The sequence below is a fragment of the Chiloscyllium punctatum genome, chromosome 4 (assembly GCF_047496795.1).
Source record: "Chiloscyllium punctatum isolate Juve2018m chromosome 4, sChiPun1.3, whole genome shotgun sequence".
Taxonomy (NCBI): domain Eukaryota; kingdom Metazoa; phylum Chordata; class Chondrichthyes; order Orectolobiformes; family Hemiscylliidae; genus Chiloscyllium; species Chiloscyllium punctatum.
In genome coordinates this window covers 104449763-104469579 of record NC_092742.1, presented here as the reverse complement: position 1 = coordinate 104469579, position 19817 = coordinate 104449763, and the positions used below count along the sequence as shown (strand labels likewise).

The 19817-nt window shown below is 43.1% G+C and overlaps 1 protein-coding gene across 2 annotated transcripts in view; it reads left to right on the top strand.

The window, feature by feature from the left end:
• The window catches only part of stard9 (StAR-related lipid transfer (START) domain containing 9), a 282626-nt gene that overhangs the window by 182382 nt on the left and 80427 nt on the right, over window positions 1-19817 (top strand). Inside the window, exons 13-16 of one of the 2 annotated variants that reach the window (XM_072569468.1) lie at window positions 1883-1980; window positions 2720-2797; window positions 9344-9418; window positions 18245-18370. In XM_072569468.1, the coding sequence (XP_072425569.1) occupies window positions 1883-1980; window positions 2720-2797; window positions 9344-9418; window positions 18245-18370 (377 nt within the window). The remainder of the gene's footprint in view (window positions 1-1882; window positions 1981-2719; window positions 2798-9343; window positions 9419-18244; window positions 18371-19817) is intronic. The other variant, XM_072569469.1, reaches the window with a different exon arrangement.

The window sequence follows — 19817 nt, the reverse complement described above, 5'->3', positions numbered from 1 at the left end:
ACCTAACCATCCTGGTTAAACAAATGCCCTAGTTAAGATAGCAGACAAATTTATGTCCAAATAACTCAAGAAGGGCTGCCTGCCTTATCAAATAAGGGTCTGTTGTGTGGTGCACCATGTTTGTGAGAAAATCCAAGGGAATGTGCTCCATAATTAAGAGGGGCAACTTTTTTTACGTAGAGGGTGATACACACATGAAATGAGCTTAAGTGGAAGTGGTTGAGGCGGGTACATTTTCAACACTTAAAAGGCATTTGGACAAATACATGGATAGGAAAGGATTAAAAATATGGGTCAGGTGCAGAAAAATGAGGTTGGCGTTGACATACAGTTTGGTTGTCATGGACCAGAAACTTAGAATCCCCACAATGTGGAAACAGGCCCTTTGGGCCAACAAATCCACACCGACCCTCTGACGAGTAACCCACCCAGACCCATTCTCCCTACCCTCAATTTACTCCTGACTAATGCACCAAACCTACACATCCCTGAACACTCTGGGTAATTTAGCATGGCCAATTCACCTGACCTGCACATTTTTAGATGGTGGGATGAAACCAGAGCACCTGGAGGAAACCCCCGCAGACCCAGGGAGAATGTGCAACCTCCAGGCAGTTGACCGAGGCTGGAATCGAACCCGGGTCCCTGGCGCAGTGAGGCAGCAGTGCTAACCACTGAGCCACCCCGCCGCCCCGACATTTTGGGCCAAAGGACCTGTCTCGGTGCTGTAGGAATAGGTGACTCTAATATTCACACCTATTCCAGGAAAGTTGCTGAGATTAGAAACCCAATTTAAGTCACTAACTTTCACATATTCTATGTTGCATGATCTTATCTTTCTATTCCCCTTTTTGTCACCATTCCTCCTCTATGTTGCATTGTTTTGTCACATTCAAGTTGCTCAGCATCTTTACCTGAGTAATTCCTACCAGTAGGAGTAGTCTATTCTCTAATGCATCTCTTAGCAATCCAATGGTTATAGTCAGCAGCTAGACTCCTCTTTATGAAACTTTGAATAAAATCTCGATCATATCAAAACTTAGACACTAGGTGGAGTATGCTAAAATGTAACATGGGGGTACGGTGTTGGTGGAGCAGGCAAACCTGCTTTTATGCTTGAATGTGTTGAGTGTGTTTTGCTCAGGAATACAGTAGCATTGCAGTGCCTCTGGAATATTGGTCCAGCACACTCTAGTGTCAGGCTAATTTTAATCTGATGTTATTCTTTACTTAAATTGAAGGAGGATATATAGTGAGTGTGAAAACCACTAAGAAAGCACATACAAATGAGTAAACCTGTGGCCCTTCAAAGGCATTAATGAGAAAAGATTGATCAACATGTATTAGCCAGATTATTTGCACTTCTACATTGCTGACATCTTGTGACCTAGTCACATGCAAGTGGGCGAGGATTATTTTGCTCTTTGCTCATCAAAAGCTCAAACATATTCTGAAATATTGCATCTGGTAATGCAATAGTTAGCAATGTTTCAGTTGTGTTATTTCAAGCTTGTCATTTGCAATTCCTTTTTTTTGAAAAAAGGGGATTAAAAGTTACAGTGCTCATCATATTGAATTATTGATTATATTTTTGAAAGATATTATTGGGTTTATTTGAAACGTTAAGTATTGAAGCATTTTTATAGATCTTTACCCAGTTTGTTTACTGTTTCAAGTGTATCCTGCAGCAGTACCATAATGGATTATAAATATTGAAACACTGCAAAGTGCTTCCAAAAGTGAAAGCTGCTTTTCTAATAAACTGTTGTAGTAATCTGCTTTTGCAAACCTTTTGCTTTACTTTATATTGATCTTTTGTTCTTTTATTTGTCTCTTTCTGATTTGCATCATGATCATCACATCCTATGTTTTTTGACTGTAGCAATCTCTCCTGCAAGCACAAGTTACAGTGAAACAATCAGCACCTTAAGATATGCAGCACATGCAAAGAATATTATCAATAAACCACGAGTGAATGAGGTGAGACATTGATGGCTATCTATCAGTTTATTACATTCGAGCTCTAATATTATATCTCACTCAATTTGATTAGTTGCTTTAAGTTGCTTTGTTGAATACGGAACTGACCCATGCTGGCATATTCAGGCCAAGTGAGCACTCTTGAGCTCAAGAGAAGAAAGATCAGACCTGGTTCTGATTTTCTGACCACGTTTCATTCACTCTTGATGGATCATGAGCAATCGGTGAGTTTAGAATCAGACTTACTTCTGACGCCCTCAGTTCGATAACCTGCTAACACATGAAAAAGGGTGCTGAGAAAGATACTGAAAATGTGGCACTGACGACATCTTGCATTTTTTATTGCATCTTATAATATAAAACATCCAAAAGTGTTATACAGAATCTAACATTAATTCACATAAGCGGATTAAAGCAGGTGACCAAAAGCTTGGCCAATGAGCTAGGTGTTGAGGACCAGCTTAAAAAAGCTCAAGATGGAGAGGTTTAGGAAGATAGTTCCAGCTTTAGCCCAAGATAATTGAAGGCATTGCTGCTATTGATGGAATGATTAAAGCAGGAGTTCCCTAAGCATTATACAAGCAACAATGAAATCCTATGCTAGTGTAAGATTTTTTCGACAAAAAGAGAAAAAAAATGCAATGACAATAAATGGAATCATTGTATTTCTAAATTGGAATTGTTTTGTATATAAAGTGTATTGTGTAATTTAATGTTGAGTCCCCTTAACATTTTTCAGGATGCTAATGTAAAATTGATTAGAGAACTGCGTGAGGAAATTGATCGATTGAAAGCCATGCTGATGAGTTTTGAATTAGTAAGTGAAACATTCTCCATTAAAATCAAAGAGTAAACAGTAAGTTAAACATTAATAATGACTGTATTTTAATAAAGCTTGCAGTAGTTTTATATAAATCACACCTGATCAGATAAATTATTGTCTTGTCTATAGTTTGGTAAAAATTTCTCAAGGACATAATAATTAAATATTAGCTCTATTTCCCTTGGAGACTTATGTACAACCCTGAGTTCTGGGAACTATGGATAAAAACAACTCTCCTCTGTTCTTGATCATGAAATCAGATGCTGGGCCATTTGATGCATTGTGCATTGCCCTTGTTTGTGATAACAGTAACAAGTATGTATGTCTACATAATGCAGTTTACATAAGGCTGTAGAATTTTCGAGACATTTCACAAGAGCATAAATTGAGATGGTTTTCTCAGCTTTTTGTCTCGTTATCTGAGGAAAATTGGTATGTAATGTCACTTCTCCTTTTCCTGTTTTCTGGGTTTTACTTCTAATTTGGTGGGTGTTTTTGATTAACTGGACAGTCACAGTCAAAGTCTTGGGTGAGTTTAGCTTTCCCTGTAGTTGACAAGTTATATCAAAACAATCATGGAAAGAAAGAAAGAAGGACTTGCATTTATAAAGTAGATTTCACATAATCAGGATGGTGTAAAGTGTTTGACGGCTGGGGAATTGCTTAGAAGTGTAGCTATTGAATGAGGCAAGGGAGGAAATAGCAGGGACATTGGCAATGATTTTCATTACCTCTCTGGCCTCAGGTGAGGTGCCAGAGGACTGGAGGACAGCCAGTGTGATACTGTTACTCAAGAAGGGAGCAAGGAATAAACCAGGAAAGTACAAGCTAGCCTGTGTAACTTCGATGGTGGGGGATCTATTGGAAGCAGTTCTGGGAGACAGAATTAATCTGTATTTGGAGAGGCAGGGAATAATCAAGAACAGTCAGTATGGTTTTGTTAAGGTGAAGTTATGTCTGACCAACTTGACTGAACCTTTCAAAGAGGCGGCCAGGTGTGTAGATGAGAGCAATGCCTTTGACATAGTCTGGTTGGATTTCAGCAAGGTTTTTGATAGTCTCACATGGGAAACTGAAAGAGCCTATGGAATCCAAGAAAATTTAGTAAATTGGATTTGTAATTTTCTAAGTGGTAGCAAGGAGAGGGTGATGGTTGAGGGGTGTTTTCCAACTGTATGTCTGGGTCATGTGGAGTCTCACAGGGGTCAGTATTAGGAATATAGGGACAAATGAGGCAAGGAAACACATGAACAGTCAGACCATGGGACTCTGTTTAAGGGCATTTGGAAAATTGAGCAGATATCTCCATATCTAAGGAAGGATGTGCTGGCATTGGAGGGGGTCCAGAGGAAGTTTACGAGAATGATCCTGGAGATGAAAGGCTTGTCATATGAGGAGTGGTTGAGGACTCTGGATCTGCACCTGGAGTTTGAAGAATGAGGGCAATCTCAATGAAACTTACAGAGTACTAAGAGGCATGGATAGAGTAGACATAGAGAAGATCTTTCAACAATAGGAGAGACTAGGACCAAAAGGTAAAGCCTCAGTGTGAGGGAGTGACCTTTTAGAACTGAGATGAGAAATTTCTTCAGCCAGAGGGTGGTTAATCTGTGGTTAATCATTGCTGTAGAGGGCTGAGGAGGCCAAATCATGAGCATATTTAAGATAGCAATAGGAGAATGGGGTTGAGAAATGTATCAGCCGTGATTGAATGGGGTAATAGATTCGATGGGCTGATTGGCCTAATTCTGCTCCTATATCTTGTGTCGAAAAAATGTGGAGCTGGAAAAAGCACAGCAGGTCAAGCAGCATCAGAAGAGCAGGAGAGTTGATGTTTTGGGCAGGACCAATCATCAGGACTGGGGAGAGGGAAGATGGCTGAGAAATAAATTGGGGGAGGGGAGTGGGGCTGGGGCTGGGGAAAGGGAAAGGTAGGTGGGGTTGTGATAGGTGGATGCACGTAAGAGGTGAATGGGATTGGTCCCTGGGAAGGGTGGAGTGGGTAGGTGGGAAGGAAGATGGACAGGTTAGGTCAGGTCAAGGGGGCGTGGCAGAGAGGGAGGACTGGAGTTGGGATGAGGTGAGGAGTGGGGAGATTTGGAAGCTGGTGAATTCTATGTTGAGGCCATAAGGTTGTAGCTCCCCAGGTGGAAGTTAAATGTTTTTCCTCCCAGTTTATGTGTGGCTTCATTTTAATGGTAGAGGAAGCCCAGGATGGACATATCGTAGGGGGAGTGGGAGGTGGAGTTGAAATGGCTGGCAAATAGGAGGTGGGGTTTATTGGAGCGTGTGGACCATAGGTTAGATTAGATTAGATTAGATTACTTACAGTGTGGAAACAGGCCCTTCGGCCCAACAAGTCCACACCGCCCCGCCGAAGCGCAACCCACCCATACCCCTACATTTACCCCTTACCTAACACTACGGGCAATTTAGCATGGCCAATTCATCTGACCTGCACATCTTTGGACTGTGGGAGGAAACCGGAGCACCCGGAGGAAACCCACGCAGACACGGGGAGAACGTGCAAACTCCACACAGTTAGTCACCTGAGGCGGGAATTGAACCCGGATCTCTGGTGCTGTGAGGCAGCAGTGCTAACCACTGTGCCACCGTGCCGCCCAAACCATAGATGTACCCTGAGTTTGCACTCAGTCTCTCCAATGTAGAAGAGACCATATCAGGAGCAATGGATGCAGGTGAACGTCTGCCGGATTTTGAATGATTCTTTGGGGCCTTGGACGGAGGTAAGAGGGAGGTGTAGGGGCAGGTGTTGCACCTCCTGTGGTCGCTGGGAAAGGTGCCAGTTATAGAGAAGAGGTTAGCGGTGAGTGTGGACCTAATGAGGGAGTTGCGGAGGGAGCGGGTTGGGGAAGGAGATATCTTTTTGGTGGTGGGGTCAGACTGCAGGTGGCAAAAATGGCAGAGGGTAATGCATTGGATTTAGAATGGAATGCAAGGATGAGGAGAACTCTGTCCTCTTTATGTTTGGGGTAGTAGGGGGAGGTTGAGGGTAGAGGTGTGGCTACGGGCACCTGCATGGGTTTCAGTTATGCCTATCTCATCATGGAGTATGTGGAACAATCCTAGTTCTAGATGTACACTGGCCCCACCCCACCCCACAGCTCTTTTCTCGGTACATCAATGACTGTTTGGGTGCCACTTCTTGCTCCCGCCTGGACCTTGAAAATTTGTTCATTTTGTCTCCAGTTTCCACCCCTCAATGACTTTTGCATTGTCATTTTCCAACATGATTTGGAGATGCTGGTGTTGGACTGGGGTGTACAAAGTTAAAAATCACACCACACCAACTTATAGTCCAACAGGTTTAATTGGAAGCATTAGCTTTCGGAGCGTCGCTCCTTCATCAGGTGGTTGTGGAGTACACAATTGTAAGACACAGAATTTATAGCAAAAGTTTACAGTGTCATGTAACTGAAATTATAAAATTGAAATTGAAAAATATCTCGATTGTTTAAGTCTCTCATCTGTTAGAATGACCATGTTAGTTTCACTTCTTTCATATGTGATCACAAAACATTTTTTAAAAGTTACATTCTCCGGTTAACTTTAACAATTGGTGTCAGCCCAGAGAATATGTTGAAGGTGTTAGCCCCCTGTGTGCTGTTGTCTGTGCCATAATGTTTAGACTGATCCTAATCTAAAAAAAAATCAGTTAACAGAGTCTTACGTGGATCCATGCAATTTTTGAGCAAAGTACAATGTAACTCTGCAAGTACAAATTCACCCCACAAGTATGTGTGTGTCTGGGGTGGGGCGTTCTGAGTGTCTGTGAGAGACAGTGTATGTGCATGTGAGTGAGTGTAAAGGGTCTGTGTGTGTGTGTGTGTGTGTGTGTGTGCGTGTGTGTGTGTGTGTGTGTACACTCGAGTGTTCCCTCCCCATTGGAGAACACTTCAGCGGTCCAGGACATTTGACCTCGGACCTTCGGATGGCCATCCTCCAAGGCGGACTTCGGGATAGGCAGCAGTGAAAAGTGTCCGAGCAGAGGCTGATGGCTAAGTTTGGTACCATAGGGAGGGCCTCAACAGGGATCTTGGGTTCATGTCATGCTACAGGTGACCACTATCGCACATATACAGAGACACACACACACACTCTCTCTTGTAGGGTGAATTTGTACTTGCAGAGTTACATTGTACTTTGCTCAAAAACTGCATGGGTCCATGTAAGATTCTGTTAACTCATTTTTTTAGATTAGGATCAGTCTAAACATTATGGCACAGACAACAGCACACAGGGGGCTAACACCTTCAACACGTTATCTGGGCTGACACCAATTGTTAAAGTTAATCTGAGTATTTAACTTTTAAAAAGCGTTTTGTGATTTACCATTGAAAGAAGTGAAACTAACATGGTCATTCTAACAGATGAGAGACTTAACAAATGCTCAAGGTATTTTTCAACGTATAATTTCAGTTACATCACACAGTAAAGTTTTGCTGTAACTTCTGTATCTTACAATTGTGTACTCCACAACAAACCAATGAAGGAGCAGCGCTCCGAAAGCTAGTGCTTCCAAGTAAACCTGTTGGACTATAACCTGGTGTTGTGTGATTTTGAACTTCATTTTCCAACATTTACCTTCCTTTCATTGATCTCTCCGTCTCCATATCTTGGAATAAACTGTCCATTGCCATCCACCACAAAGCCACTGGCTCCCATAGCTACTTTCTCTACAGCTGTTCCAGCCCCATGTCTTTCAAGGATTCCTTCCCAATTTCCCAGTTCCTTCCCCTACATAGTATCTGTTTTGATGATGCTACCTTCCAAAACAGTGCTGCTCAAATGGCTTCCCTCTTCCATAACTGTGGTTTCCTGCCCACTGTGGTTGACAGGGCCATCAAGTACATCAAACGTATCACCTGTGCTTCCTCCCTTGACCCTTCCCATCGCTCACAACAGTGTGTTCTGGTCCCCCTTGTTTTCACTTCTCATACCACCAGCCTTCCCATGCAAAGGATCATTCTCCACCATTTCCAACAACTCCAACAGAACACCACTAACAAACACATCTTCTGTCTGCATTTCACAGGTACCATTCACTCTGGTAATATCTAGTCCATTCCTCGACCACTAACGCCATGCCCATTTCCATGGCACTTTCCCAGGTAACCGCAGACATGCAACACCTGCCTCTCCATGTCCTCCCTGCTCACTATCCACCGGACTAAACAGTCTCTCCAGGTGAAGCAACATCTCCTGCACCATCTTCAATCTTGTGTATTGTATTCGCTGCACTCAATGTGCTCTACTCTACGTTGGAGAAAGTAAATGCAGACTGTGTGACCACTTTGCAGAACACCTCTGGTCCACGCATGCATGACCCTGATCTTTCCATAACTGATCATTTTAACACAGTGTCCTGCTCACATTCCTGCTTGTCTGTCCTGGGTATGCTGCAATGCTCCAGCAAATCACAATGAAAACTGGAGGTGCAACATCTCATCAGACTAGGCACATTACAACTTCTGAACTTAGTGAGTTCAGCACCTTCAAATTGTAAACCCATTACTTCCCTTTCTTAGCTTTGTTTGTTACGTTCTCTGTCACCATGTCCTCTCTCCCTTTCCCTTACCCCAGTAAGATGGCCTGTTCTTCCTAGTCTGGCAGAGACACACCGTTGTTCTGCCATTCTCACATTTGGATCACTTAATCTAAACTATCAACATCCTCTCTCACCCAACACTCCAATCCCAACTTTGCCCCCACCCCTCAACTGTTGCATAAATGCTGCCTCCTCGAAACTTCACTTTAGCTCTGATGAAAAGTAATCTAGATTCGAAACATTAGCTTGCTTTCTCTCCATGGATGCTGCCTGACCCACTGTGATTACTAGCATTTTTTGTTTTCAGTACAGATTCCAGCATCTGCAGTAATTTGCTCCTGTCTAGTGGTATTGTTTGATGATTATAGATTGGCCAGGAATACATTTTGCCCTTCTATGAATGGGGCCGTGCCGTGTCATTGCCTGAACTGGAGGATAGTACCTCACCAATGCAACATTCCCTCAAGTGATGACAGCTAAGATTTGGTATCCAGGAATTGGTCTTCATTGGGACTGTGTGACTTGAGGGAGTGGGAGGCATGACTGAGTAAAACCAACAGTGAAGAGAGAAAATAATTTGGGGTAAGGGTGAAAAGTGTTGGGAGAATTTAAATGAGGAACAAGTCTAGGGAATTGTTCTTCAATGGCAAGGGATAATCTAAATTCATTCAATTTTGTGTTGTTTGACTTTGAAGTAACATGATTCATGCTGGTTAGAAATGTAGGTTTATTCTGAAACCTCAAATGTAGAGCAATTCTTCTCATTAAACCAACTAACAGGTTACAGTAATGTTCTTAGATGACTCAACTAGATTTTAATAAGATATTTGACTTCACTATTGTGATGGCCATTTTTAGTTTCAACCCAACACTGTGAGTACTGTCTCACCATAATCCCATTAGTTGTATGCCTGGAGGATGTGTTCAATCCATTTTGCACAAAAGCAAAAATAATCAATGTTGTTTTGCAGCGAAACTCCAGTCCTTCTTTAAGCGATGAAAAAGATGGAAGCCTAACAGAAATGTTACTTCAAAATGAACTCAAGGTTGGTTGTGCACTGTCTGAGAGAAAATGATTTTTATGTTTTACCTGGTCATTTGCTAATCCAGATCTTGAGTATTGCTGTAATATCTTACTGAAGCTTTTGTCTTGTCAGGACAATCCACAAGATATAACAAATAACGTACCTTCCTCCCCATCCCCTGACTCCCTTCACAGCCTCTCCCCATCCCTTCCACTGCTCTCTGCCACCAACCGGATTCATTCCTCCCATTGACCAACCAGGTTGTACCCTCTACCAGTCTTCACCTATCCCCACTGCATCTCCACCTATTCCTTTCACTTTAGCTAGATGTACCTTTGTACTCTTAAAATTACCTTTACTTAGATTTAAAACACTTGACTTAGATTCACAATTTTAAAAATTCACTTGTGGAATGTGGACATTTCTGGCTGGCCAGCATTTATTGCCCGTACCTAGTTGCCCTTCAAAAGGTGGTGGTGATCTGCCTCCTTCAATCGCTGAAGTCTGTAAGTTGACCCACAATACCCTGAGGGAGTGAATTCCAGGATTGACCCAGTGACAGTGAAGGAATGGTGATATATTTCCAAGTCAAGATGGTGAATGACTTGGAGGGAAACTTGCAGGAGGTGGTGTTCCCACCTATCTCCTGCCCATGTCCTTCTACATGAAAGTGGTCATGAGTTTGGAAGGTGCTGCTCTTTGGTGAATTTCTGGAGTGCATCTTGTAAATAGTACACAGTGCTGCTACTGAATGGCAGTGTTAAAGGGAGTTGCTGTTTGTCGATGTGGTGCCAATTAAGCAGGCTGCTTTGTCCTGCATGGTGTCAAGCTTCTTGTGTTATTGGAGCGGCATCCATCCAGGCAAATGGGAAGTCTTCGATCACACTCCTGACTTATGACTTAGAGGTTTCAGGAGGTGAGTTACTCTGTGTATTTCTAGCTTCAGACCTAATTTTATGGCCACTGTGTTTATGTGGTGAGTCCAGTTGAGTTTCTGGTCAATGGTCGTTCCAAGGATGTTGATAGTGGGGGATTTTAGTCAGGCTTTTGACAAGGTCCCTCATGGTAGGCTGTTCTAGAAGATTAAGATGGATGGGAACTTGGCCATGTGGATTCAGAATAGGCTTGCCCAAAGAAGGCAGAGGGTAGTGGTGGAAGGATGTTTTCCTTGTTGGATGTTTGTGACTACTTCTGTTCCACAGGGATCCATACTGGGACCTCTCCTGTTTGTGATATATATAAATGACTTGGTTGAAAATGTCCATGGGTAGATTAGTAAATTTGTAGATGATACGAAGATTGGTGGACTTGTGAATAGTGTAGAATGCTGTCAATGGATACAGCAGGTATGGACAACAAAATAGCAGATGGAGTTTAATTGAGGTGAGTGTAAGGTGCTGCTCTTTGCAAAATCAAGCATTATGGAAAAGTATACACTTAATGACGGGACCCTGAACAGCATTGACGAACAGCGGAATCTTGGGGTTCAAGTCCATAACTCCCTGAAAATGGTCATGCAAGTAGAAAGGATAGTAAAGAAGGCATGTGGGATGCTTACCCTTATTGGTCAGGGAACTGAGTACACAAATCAGAATGTCATGTTGTAGCTTTATAAGCTTTGGTTAGGCCATACATCAAGTATTGCGTTCAATTCTGGTTGCTACAGGAAGCATGGTAGAGATTTTGGAGAGGGTACAGAAGAGGTTTACCAGGATGTTGCCTGTATTAGAGGGTATGAGCTATAAGGAGTAGCTAGAAAAACTCTGGTTGTTTTCTCTGGAGCGACATATGCTGAGGGGAAACTTAATAGAAGAGATGCATAGATAGTGTTGATTATCAGAATATTTTTCCCAGACATTTGAAATGTGTCTAATACTTGGGACATGCATTCATGTAAAGGGGGAAAGTTCAAAGGAGATATGAGAAGCAAGTTCTTTCTCACAGCATGGTAGGAATCTGGAATGCACTGCCAGTTTGATAGTGAAGGCAGATAAGATAGAGGAGTCTGAGATTTTGAGATAAGTACATGAATATGCAGGGAAAGGAGGGATGAGGACCAAGGGCAGGCAGAAGGGATTGGTTTAATTTGGTGTCATGTCAACACAACATTGTGCTGTATTGTTCTATGTTCTATGATCCAGTAATGGTAACACTATTGAATGTTAAGGGGTAGTAGTTATATTGTTTCTTATTGGAAACAGTCATTGACTGGCTTATGTGAGGTGTGAATGCTACTTGCCACTTTTCAGCCAAGCCTGGATATTGCCCAGGTCTTGTTAGATTTGAACATGGACTGCTTCAGTATCTGAGGAATCATGAATGGTGCTGAACATTGTATAATAATCAGCGAGCATCCCAATGTCTGACCTTCTGACTTAGGGAAAGTCATTGATGAGGCAGCCCTTCGGCCCACAATGTTGTGTTGACATGACACCAAAGTAAACTAATCCCTTCTGCCTGCCCTTGGTCCTTATCCCTCCTTTCCCTGCATATTCATGTGCTTATCTAAAAATCTCAAACTCCTCTATCTTATCTGCCTTCACCACCACATATCCCAACATCTGACCTTATGACTTAGGGAAAGTCATTGATGAGGCAGATGAAGATGGTTGGGCCTAGGACACCAACCTGAGGAGCTTCTGCAGAGATGTGCTGGAGTTGAGATGAAGAGCCTCCAGCAACCACAACCATCTTCCTGTGTGCCATGCATGACTCTAATCAGCAGAGAGCTTACACCCTGATTCCAGTTTTGCCACAGCTCCTTTGTGCTGCGTTTGATCAAAACCAGCCTTGATGTTGTGGGCTGTCATTCTCACCTCACCTATGAAATTAAGCTCTTTTGTCCATTTCGCTGAATGGCCCTGGCGGGATCCAAACTGAGCATTACTGAACACATGCTGCTTGATGACATCCTCCATTATTGATGATCAAGAGTAGATTGAGGGAGCGATAATTGGCCGGGTTGGATTTGTCCTGTGTTTTGTGTACAGGACGCATTGTTGAGTAGATGTTCTAACTGTACCAGAAGAGCTTGGTTAGGGGAGCAGCACGTTCTGGAGCAGCAAGTCTTCAGTACTTTTGCTGGAATGTCATCAGGGCCCAGAGCTTTTTGGAGAATCCAGTGCCTCCAACTGTTTCTTGATATCACGGGTGAATCGAATTGGCTGAAGACTGGCATTTGTGACGTTCGGAACCACTGGAGGAGGCTGAGATGGAGCCCTCAGCACTTCTGGCTTAAGATTACTCTGAATGCTTCAGCCTTATCTTTTGCATTGATCTGTTGGGCTCTTCCATCATTGAGGATAGGGATAGTTGTGGAGCCGCCTCCTCCAGTAAGTTGTCCTCCGCCATTCACAATTGGGTGTGGCAAAACGTCAGAACTTAGATCTGATCTGTGATGGGATCAATTAACATTATCAGCAAGTAATAATGCAAGTTGTCCTGTTTGGTAGCTTCACCAAGTTAACACCTAATTTTTAGGTATGCCCTGATGCTGCTTCTGGCATGCCTTCCTACACTATTCATTGAACCAGATTTACCCTGGCTTGATGTAATGGTTGAGTGCAGGATATGCCAAAGCATGAGGTTGCAGATTGTAACTGTTGTTGATGGACCACAGTGCCTCATGGATGCCCAGTCTTGAGTCACTAGATCTACTTGAAGTCATCTGAAGCTATTTGGCATGCTGATAGTGCTACACAACACAATGGAGGTTATTCTCGGTGTGAAGGCAGGACCTTGTCTCCACAAGGACTGTGCGGTGGTCACTCTTACCGATACTGACCTGTATGTGCTTACACTCTTGGCTATAGAGAACTGTGCTGGTCCCCTGAATGTACTGTCCTCTATTATGGCAACATTCCTATTTTCTTCTCTCACTTAAATGGGTTCCTGTACCACTGTGTTATAGTTAGTTCACTCATCCACCTTGGAGGCCCTGTTTTTATCCATGCAAGCAGCAAAAAACCTCGAACGTGTTAGACAATTGCAAGGGCCAAGGCTCTTCCAGTTGTGTTTTCTTGGCTGCTTTATCTGCTTTGCTCACAGTCACCGTCTCCTATCCCTGACCATGAAGCACATCAAATGATACTATTTTAACAGGTGTGACTCCCTCTGGATAAGCTTTCCCTTCTTGTGCACTGCAGTGTCTGGAGCTCACCTTAGCTCTGTGACTCTGAGCCGAAGCTCATCAAACCGCAAATACTGCAGATATCATTGCCACGGATCACAACACTATTCATCAGGTTCCACAGGGAGTTCCCACTTATAGTCAAAACAGCGATCATTGTTTCACATCAATGTTGTAATAGATTAGTACTGATGTGTTCATTTAACGTGAGAGTTTTACTTTACCATTCATTCTCAGAGACTATCTAATTTGTGGTCTGTAATGTGGACACAGCCATTTCTCTCTGTGTGGAAATTCCGCTTCCCTGGCTCTAATTTTCACATCCTTTTTCCACTTTTTATGCTACTTTCTGGTCTCTCACTGTTCTCTCCTCCCCTTGTTCGACACACCCCTCCATGCCTCTCATGCTGCTTTCTAATCTCTTCCCCCCCTCACACTGTTCTCTGCTGTCCCTGCCCTTCCTGCTTCTCTCTACCCTCTTCTTGCTGGGGCAGGATGTATTGAGTTATATAGGGATCTTGGGTTTGTGCAAAAAACAATTAAACGCAAAAACAGAGGGATTATGCTGAACAATGATGAAGTTCCGATCTGGCTGCATTTTAGAATTGTTCATTCAGTTCTGTTTCACTGTAAGAGCATGTAGAGCAGATTTACCAGGACGGTACCAGGGATGAGGAATTTGAGCTACAAACTTAGATTACAGGCTGGTATTTCTCTTGGAGCAGTGAGTTGAGGGAACGGTTGTGCAATGTGGACATACTAATGACAGGGTTGGGGTATGCAAAAAGAGGAAGAATTGTCCCTGTTAGCAGATAGTACCAAAGACTTGGGAACACAGATTGAATATTTTGGGCATGAGAAAGATCTATTTTATGTAACAAATATACAAGCAAGTTAGTTAGGAGCAGGAATAGGCCTTTCAGCCTGCTCCATTACTCAATAAGATTATGGTTGATTTGATTACACTACATTCTTGTCTAACCCTGTTATCTTTTTAATCCCTTGCTTTATCAAGAATCTGTCTAACTATGCCTTAAAAAAAGGGCAGATCTTATAGAGGTCTGAGCAGCTTGGGCTATGGTAAGATTTATAGAGAATCCTATGAGAAGTCCCAAGAGGCCTATCTTGATTTTGGGAGCATCTCGCGCCAACTTTTATGCTTCAGCCAAGCAGTGAGATGATTTTCTCTCTCAGCAGGTGATTGCCAATTAAAGGAGATTACAGCTTGTGAAATGCTTTATTAATGCTGCAACTCATCTCATTAATATTCAGCTACCCATCTTACCAAACACACTAATCAGACCAGGCATGAAGAAACCCTGATAGGGAAGTCGGACTGTGTACTTGGCGACATCAGCTCGCAGGTTGCTCCAAAGGGCCTCCATACCAGACACCAACATCTCAGGGCAACTTCATGGACGTCAGCCACATTCATTCTGTGCCCACAGATATTGCTATCTGACCTGTACCAGCCGCTAAGAATCCTAATGGTATATCTCCAATCTGTTCACAAGACGCTTCTGCACTTCAGTGCTGCACTTTGATAATTACTGGTACAATCCATTGTCATACCATTGCAAGGGCACTGTGAGCCGAGATACGCAACCAGCACCTGGACTGTGTTCGTGGTCTGTTTGCTTGCTGTCACTCTGAACTTACCTAGATGCATACAACATCCTTTCCATGCTGTGTTTTGTCCCCTCAGCCAGAGATATCAGGCTGATATTATCTTGACTATTATCTGTATTATCTTGACTTGTCATTTAAGCACACTGATACAAAGTTTAAATAGTTTGTCATGGTTGTCAGCAGGCCTCAGCAGGTCAAGGTGATAGCCTTCACAGAGAAGGCCCTGGCATAATAATTCAAGGGCAATTCAGTTTGGATGCAATCAGTCCGTCCCTCGGGGTGGTGAGAGTCAGGAGCTTTCCTCTCATCGGGGTGAGGAGTTGAATGTCAACTCCCACATTTTGACTTTTTCTGCCCTACAGTGAGAGAAGGCAGGTACTAAAGGAGTGGAAGTGGGGAACTCCGTTATTACTATTGTTGCATATGACAGTTGTCCTGAGTGAGTGAGTAAGCAGCACAGAGGGAATGCAGGGTTAGTGCTGTCAGGGATTCTGGTGAGTGAAGGGCAAATGAGGTAAGATATTGCAGGCAATAGTGAGAGTGATACAACATAAAAATAAATAAAGATAAATTATGATAGGATACAGACAGTTTACTGAGATACATTTAGCTTAAATAAGGAAGGAAAAAAATTGCCAAATGGAGTAAAATGTGGGAAAATGTGAAGTTGCTTATGTTGGAAGGGAGAACAAAATAAGAGAGTTTTATTTAAATGGAGAATAAGGAGGAGTGGAAGCTCAGCAGGAATAGGCCACTTGATCCTTTTAGCCTGCTCCATTATTCAATAAGATTATGGCGGATTTGATTACACTAAATTCCTATCTAACCCTGTTGACTTTTTAATCCTGTGCTTTATGAAGAATCTGTCGAACTATGCCTTAAAAAAATTAAGGGGCAAATCTTAGAGGTCTGAGCAGCTATGGTAAGATGTATACAGAATTGAATGAGAAGTCCCAAGAGGCCTATCTTGATGTTGGGAGCATCTTGCATCAGCTTTTATGCTTCAGCCAAGCAGTGAGATGATTTTCTCTCTCAGCAGGTGATTGCCAATTAAAGGGGATTATAGCTTGTGAACTGCACAAAATACTGAAAACTAGCACGCACGTACAGGAAGGCTAATGAAATACTGGGAGTGTGGTTCTGGAAAAGCACAGCAGGTCAGGCAGCATCCAAGCAGCAGGAGAATTGACGTTTCGTATATAAGCTGTTCATCAGGAATGAGGGGCTGATGAAGGTTCATTCCTGATGAGGGCTCATGCCCGAAACGTCGATTTTCCTGCTCCTCAGATGCTGCCTGACCTGCTGTGCTTTTCCAGCACCACACTCTCGATTCTGATCTCCAGCATATGCAGTCCTCACCTTCTCCTAATGAAATATTGGTCCTTATTTCAAGGGGCTTAGAATTATAATCAGAATCCCTACAGTGTGAAAACAAGCCCTTCAGCCCAACAAGTCCACACCAACCTGCTGAAGAATAACCCACCCAGACCCATTCCCCTATCCTATATTTTACTCCTGACTAATGCACCGAGCCCACACATTCCTGAACACTATGGGCAATTTAGCATGGCCAATTCACCTAACCTATGCATCTTTGGATGGTAGGAGGAAACCCACGCAGACACTGGGAGAACGTGCAAACTCCACACAGTTGACCAAGGCTGGAATCGAACCTGGCTGCCTGGCGCTGTGAGGCAGCAGTGCTAACCACTGAGTCACCGTGCTGCTCTGACAGCAGTTGGAGTATACGGGGAGACAAGTCTTACTGCTACTGCACAAGGTGCTGGTGAGACCAGTATGGGGTGCAGTGAGCAATCTTGGTCCCTCTGTATAACAGAAGATATCCATCCCATTCGCCCAGTTTTTTTACATCTGTCACATCCCTTCTAATGATGCCACTTTCTCCAGGGTGCCTCAGAAATCCCCACCTTTTTCCCCTCAACTGAGGATTGCCCATTATGATGGTTGACAGGACCCTCAGCTGTGTCTGACCCTTTCTCTTCCCTCTCACAAGAATGATAGGCTCCCCCGGTCCTCACTTTCCACCCCACTAGTATCCTCATCCAAAGAATCATAAGTTGCCATTTCCGCTCCAGCAAAATGCCACCACATGTACGCCTCCCTTACCTTGTCAGCATTCTGCAGTGACTGTTCCCTCTGGGACACACTGGTCCACTCCTAATACCTCCCAAATCCCAAGGCACCTGCCCATTTGCTTCCTCCCTCCTAACTATCCAAAGCCCCAAAAACACTTTCCAGATGAACAGCGATTTTGCCTGCACTCCACTGAATCTGGTCTACTGTGTTCACAGTTCACAATATGGTAGTTTCTGCATTAGGGAGATGGAACGCAAACTGGGTGACTGCTTTAAGGACCACCTGCGTCCTGTCTGTAAAAATGACCCTGAGCTCCTAGTTGTTCTGTGACCAACATGTCTGCCTCCGATGAAGCTCTGCAAGCTGAAAGAACAGCATCTTATTTTCTGTTGGTGACCTTGCAGCACTCGGGTCTCTGTATTGAGTTCAATAATTTTAGAATCTGAACACCTTCCATGTCTTTTAACCAAGCCACACCCCACACCCTGGAATGGCATGTGCTGCTTTCATAGAGTCATACAGCATAGAAACAGACCTTTCAATCCAACCAGTCCATGCCGAACATAATCCCAAACTAATCTAGTCCCACCTGCCTGCTGCTGGCCCATATCCCTTCGAACATTTTTTATTCATGTACTTATCCAAATGTCTTTTACATGTTGTAACTGTGCCCACATCTCCCACCTCATGAAGTTCATTCCCCATGCAAATCATTCTCTGTTAAAATAAAATTTGCCTGTCATGTCTTTTTAAAATCTCTCTCCTCTCATCTTTAAAATATGCTTCATATTCTTGAAATCACCCATCCAAGGGATAAGACAATACCATGAACTCTATCTATACCTCTCATTATTTTATAAACATCTATCAGATCACCGCTCAACCTCCACAATCCAGTGAAAAGAGTCCCAGCCTATCCAGCCTTTTTTTAAATAACTGATACCTTCCATTCCCAGCAATATCCTGGTAAATCTCTTCTGAACCCTTTCCAGCTTAACAATATCCTTCCTACAACTGGGAGACCAGAACTGGACACAATATTCCAGAAGAGGCCTCATCAATGTCCTATACAACCTCAACATGACTTACCAACTCCTACGCTCAGAGATGCAATGAAGGCAAGTATGCCAAATGCCTTTTTACCCACCCTATCTATATGTGACACAAGACTACCCAAGGCCCCACCGTTAATTATATAAGCTCTTACTCCTGTTTGTTATACCAAAATCCAGTAACTCGCATCTATCTAGATTGAGTGCCATCTGCCATTTTTCAGCCTATTGACCCATTTTGTGAAGATCCCTTTGTAATCTTAGAAAGCCTTCTTCACTGTCTACTATGCCACCAATTTTGGTGTCATCCACGCACCTACTAACCATGCCTTCTATATTCTCATCCAAATCATTTATATAAATGAAAACAAAAGAGGACACAGAACTGATCCCTGTGGAACATCACTGGTGACAGATCTCCAGTCCGAAAAGCAGCTCTCCACCACTGCTCTCTGTCTCCTGCCGTTAAGCTAGTTATCCAATTGGTAAGCTTACCCTGAATCCCATGTGACCTAACTTTACTAATTAGTCTATCATGCAGAACCTTGTCGAAGGCTTTACTAAAATCCAAATAAACAACATCTACTGCTGTTGTCATCTATCTTTTCGGTAACTTCTTCAAAAAACTCAATCAAGTTTGTGAGACACTATTTTCCTTGCACAAAACCATGCTGACTATCTCAATTCAATTTTTGTCTCTGTAAATGTCCATAAATCCTATCATTTATAATCACCTCTAACAATTTACCCTCAGTGGAAGTCAGACTCACAGGTCTACAGTTTTCCGATTTCTCCTTACACCCTTTCTTAAGCAAAGGCACAATATTTCAAGGGATATGGAACAAGTGCTGGCAATTGGGACTAGAATAGACTAGGATATCTGGTCGGCATGGATGAGTTGGACCAAAATGTCTGTTTCCGTGGTGTACATCTCTGACTGTATAACTCTATTAGCCACCCTCCAGTCTTCAGTGACCTTGCCCATAGTAATAGATGATGCAAATTTTTCTGCAAGGGATCTCACAGTTTCTTCCCTTACTTCCCACAACGTTTTGGGATATATTAGTTCAGGTTGTAGGCTATTGTCTAAGACCTCCTGAATTTCCTGTTCTGTAATGTGAACTGTTTTCAGCACAGCCAACCCGTTTTCTCCCACTTACGGTCCTGCTTTTCTGGCATATCATTATGTACTCTTTATTTGCATAAATGTTGTTCTCTCTCTCTCTCTCTTTCTCTCGTGTATAGTTAAGGCTGGGATAGATAGATTCTCGATCAGTAGGGGAACGAAGGATTATGGGGACAAATGCTGAAAAGTCAAATTCAGGAATGTTAGATTAGCCATGATCCTATTTAATGGCAGAGCTGGGTCTGATAGCCTATTCCTGTTCTTATTTCTTCTTCTCTTCTGATAGAGCATGAGCCTTCATGGGGTGTGGGTGCAATAGCAGAGGTACAGTGAGCTCAAAATATGAGAGAGAAGGTGGTGGCACTTTACACTAGTGGAGTGCAGGAG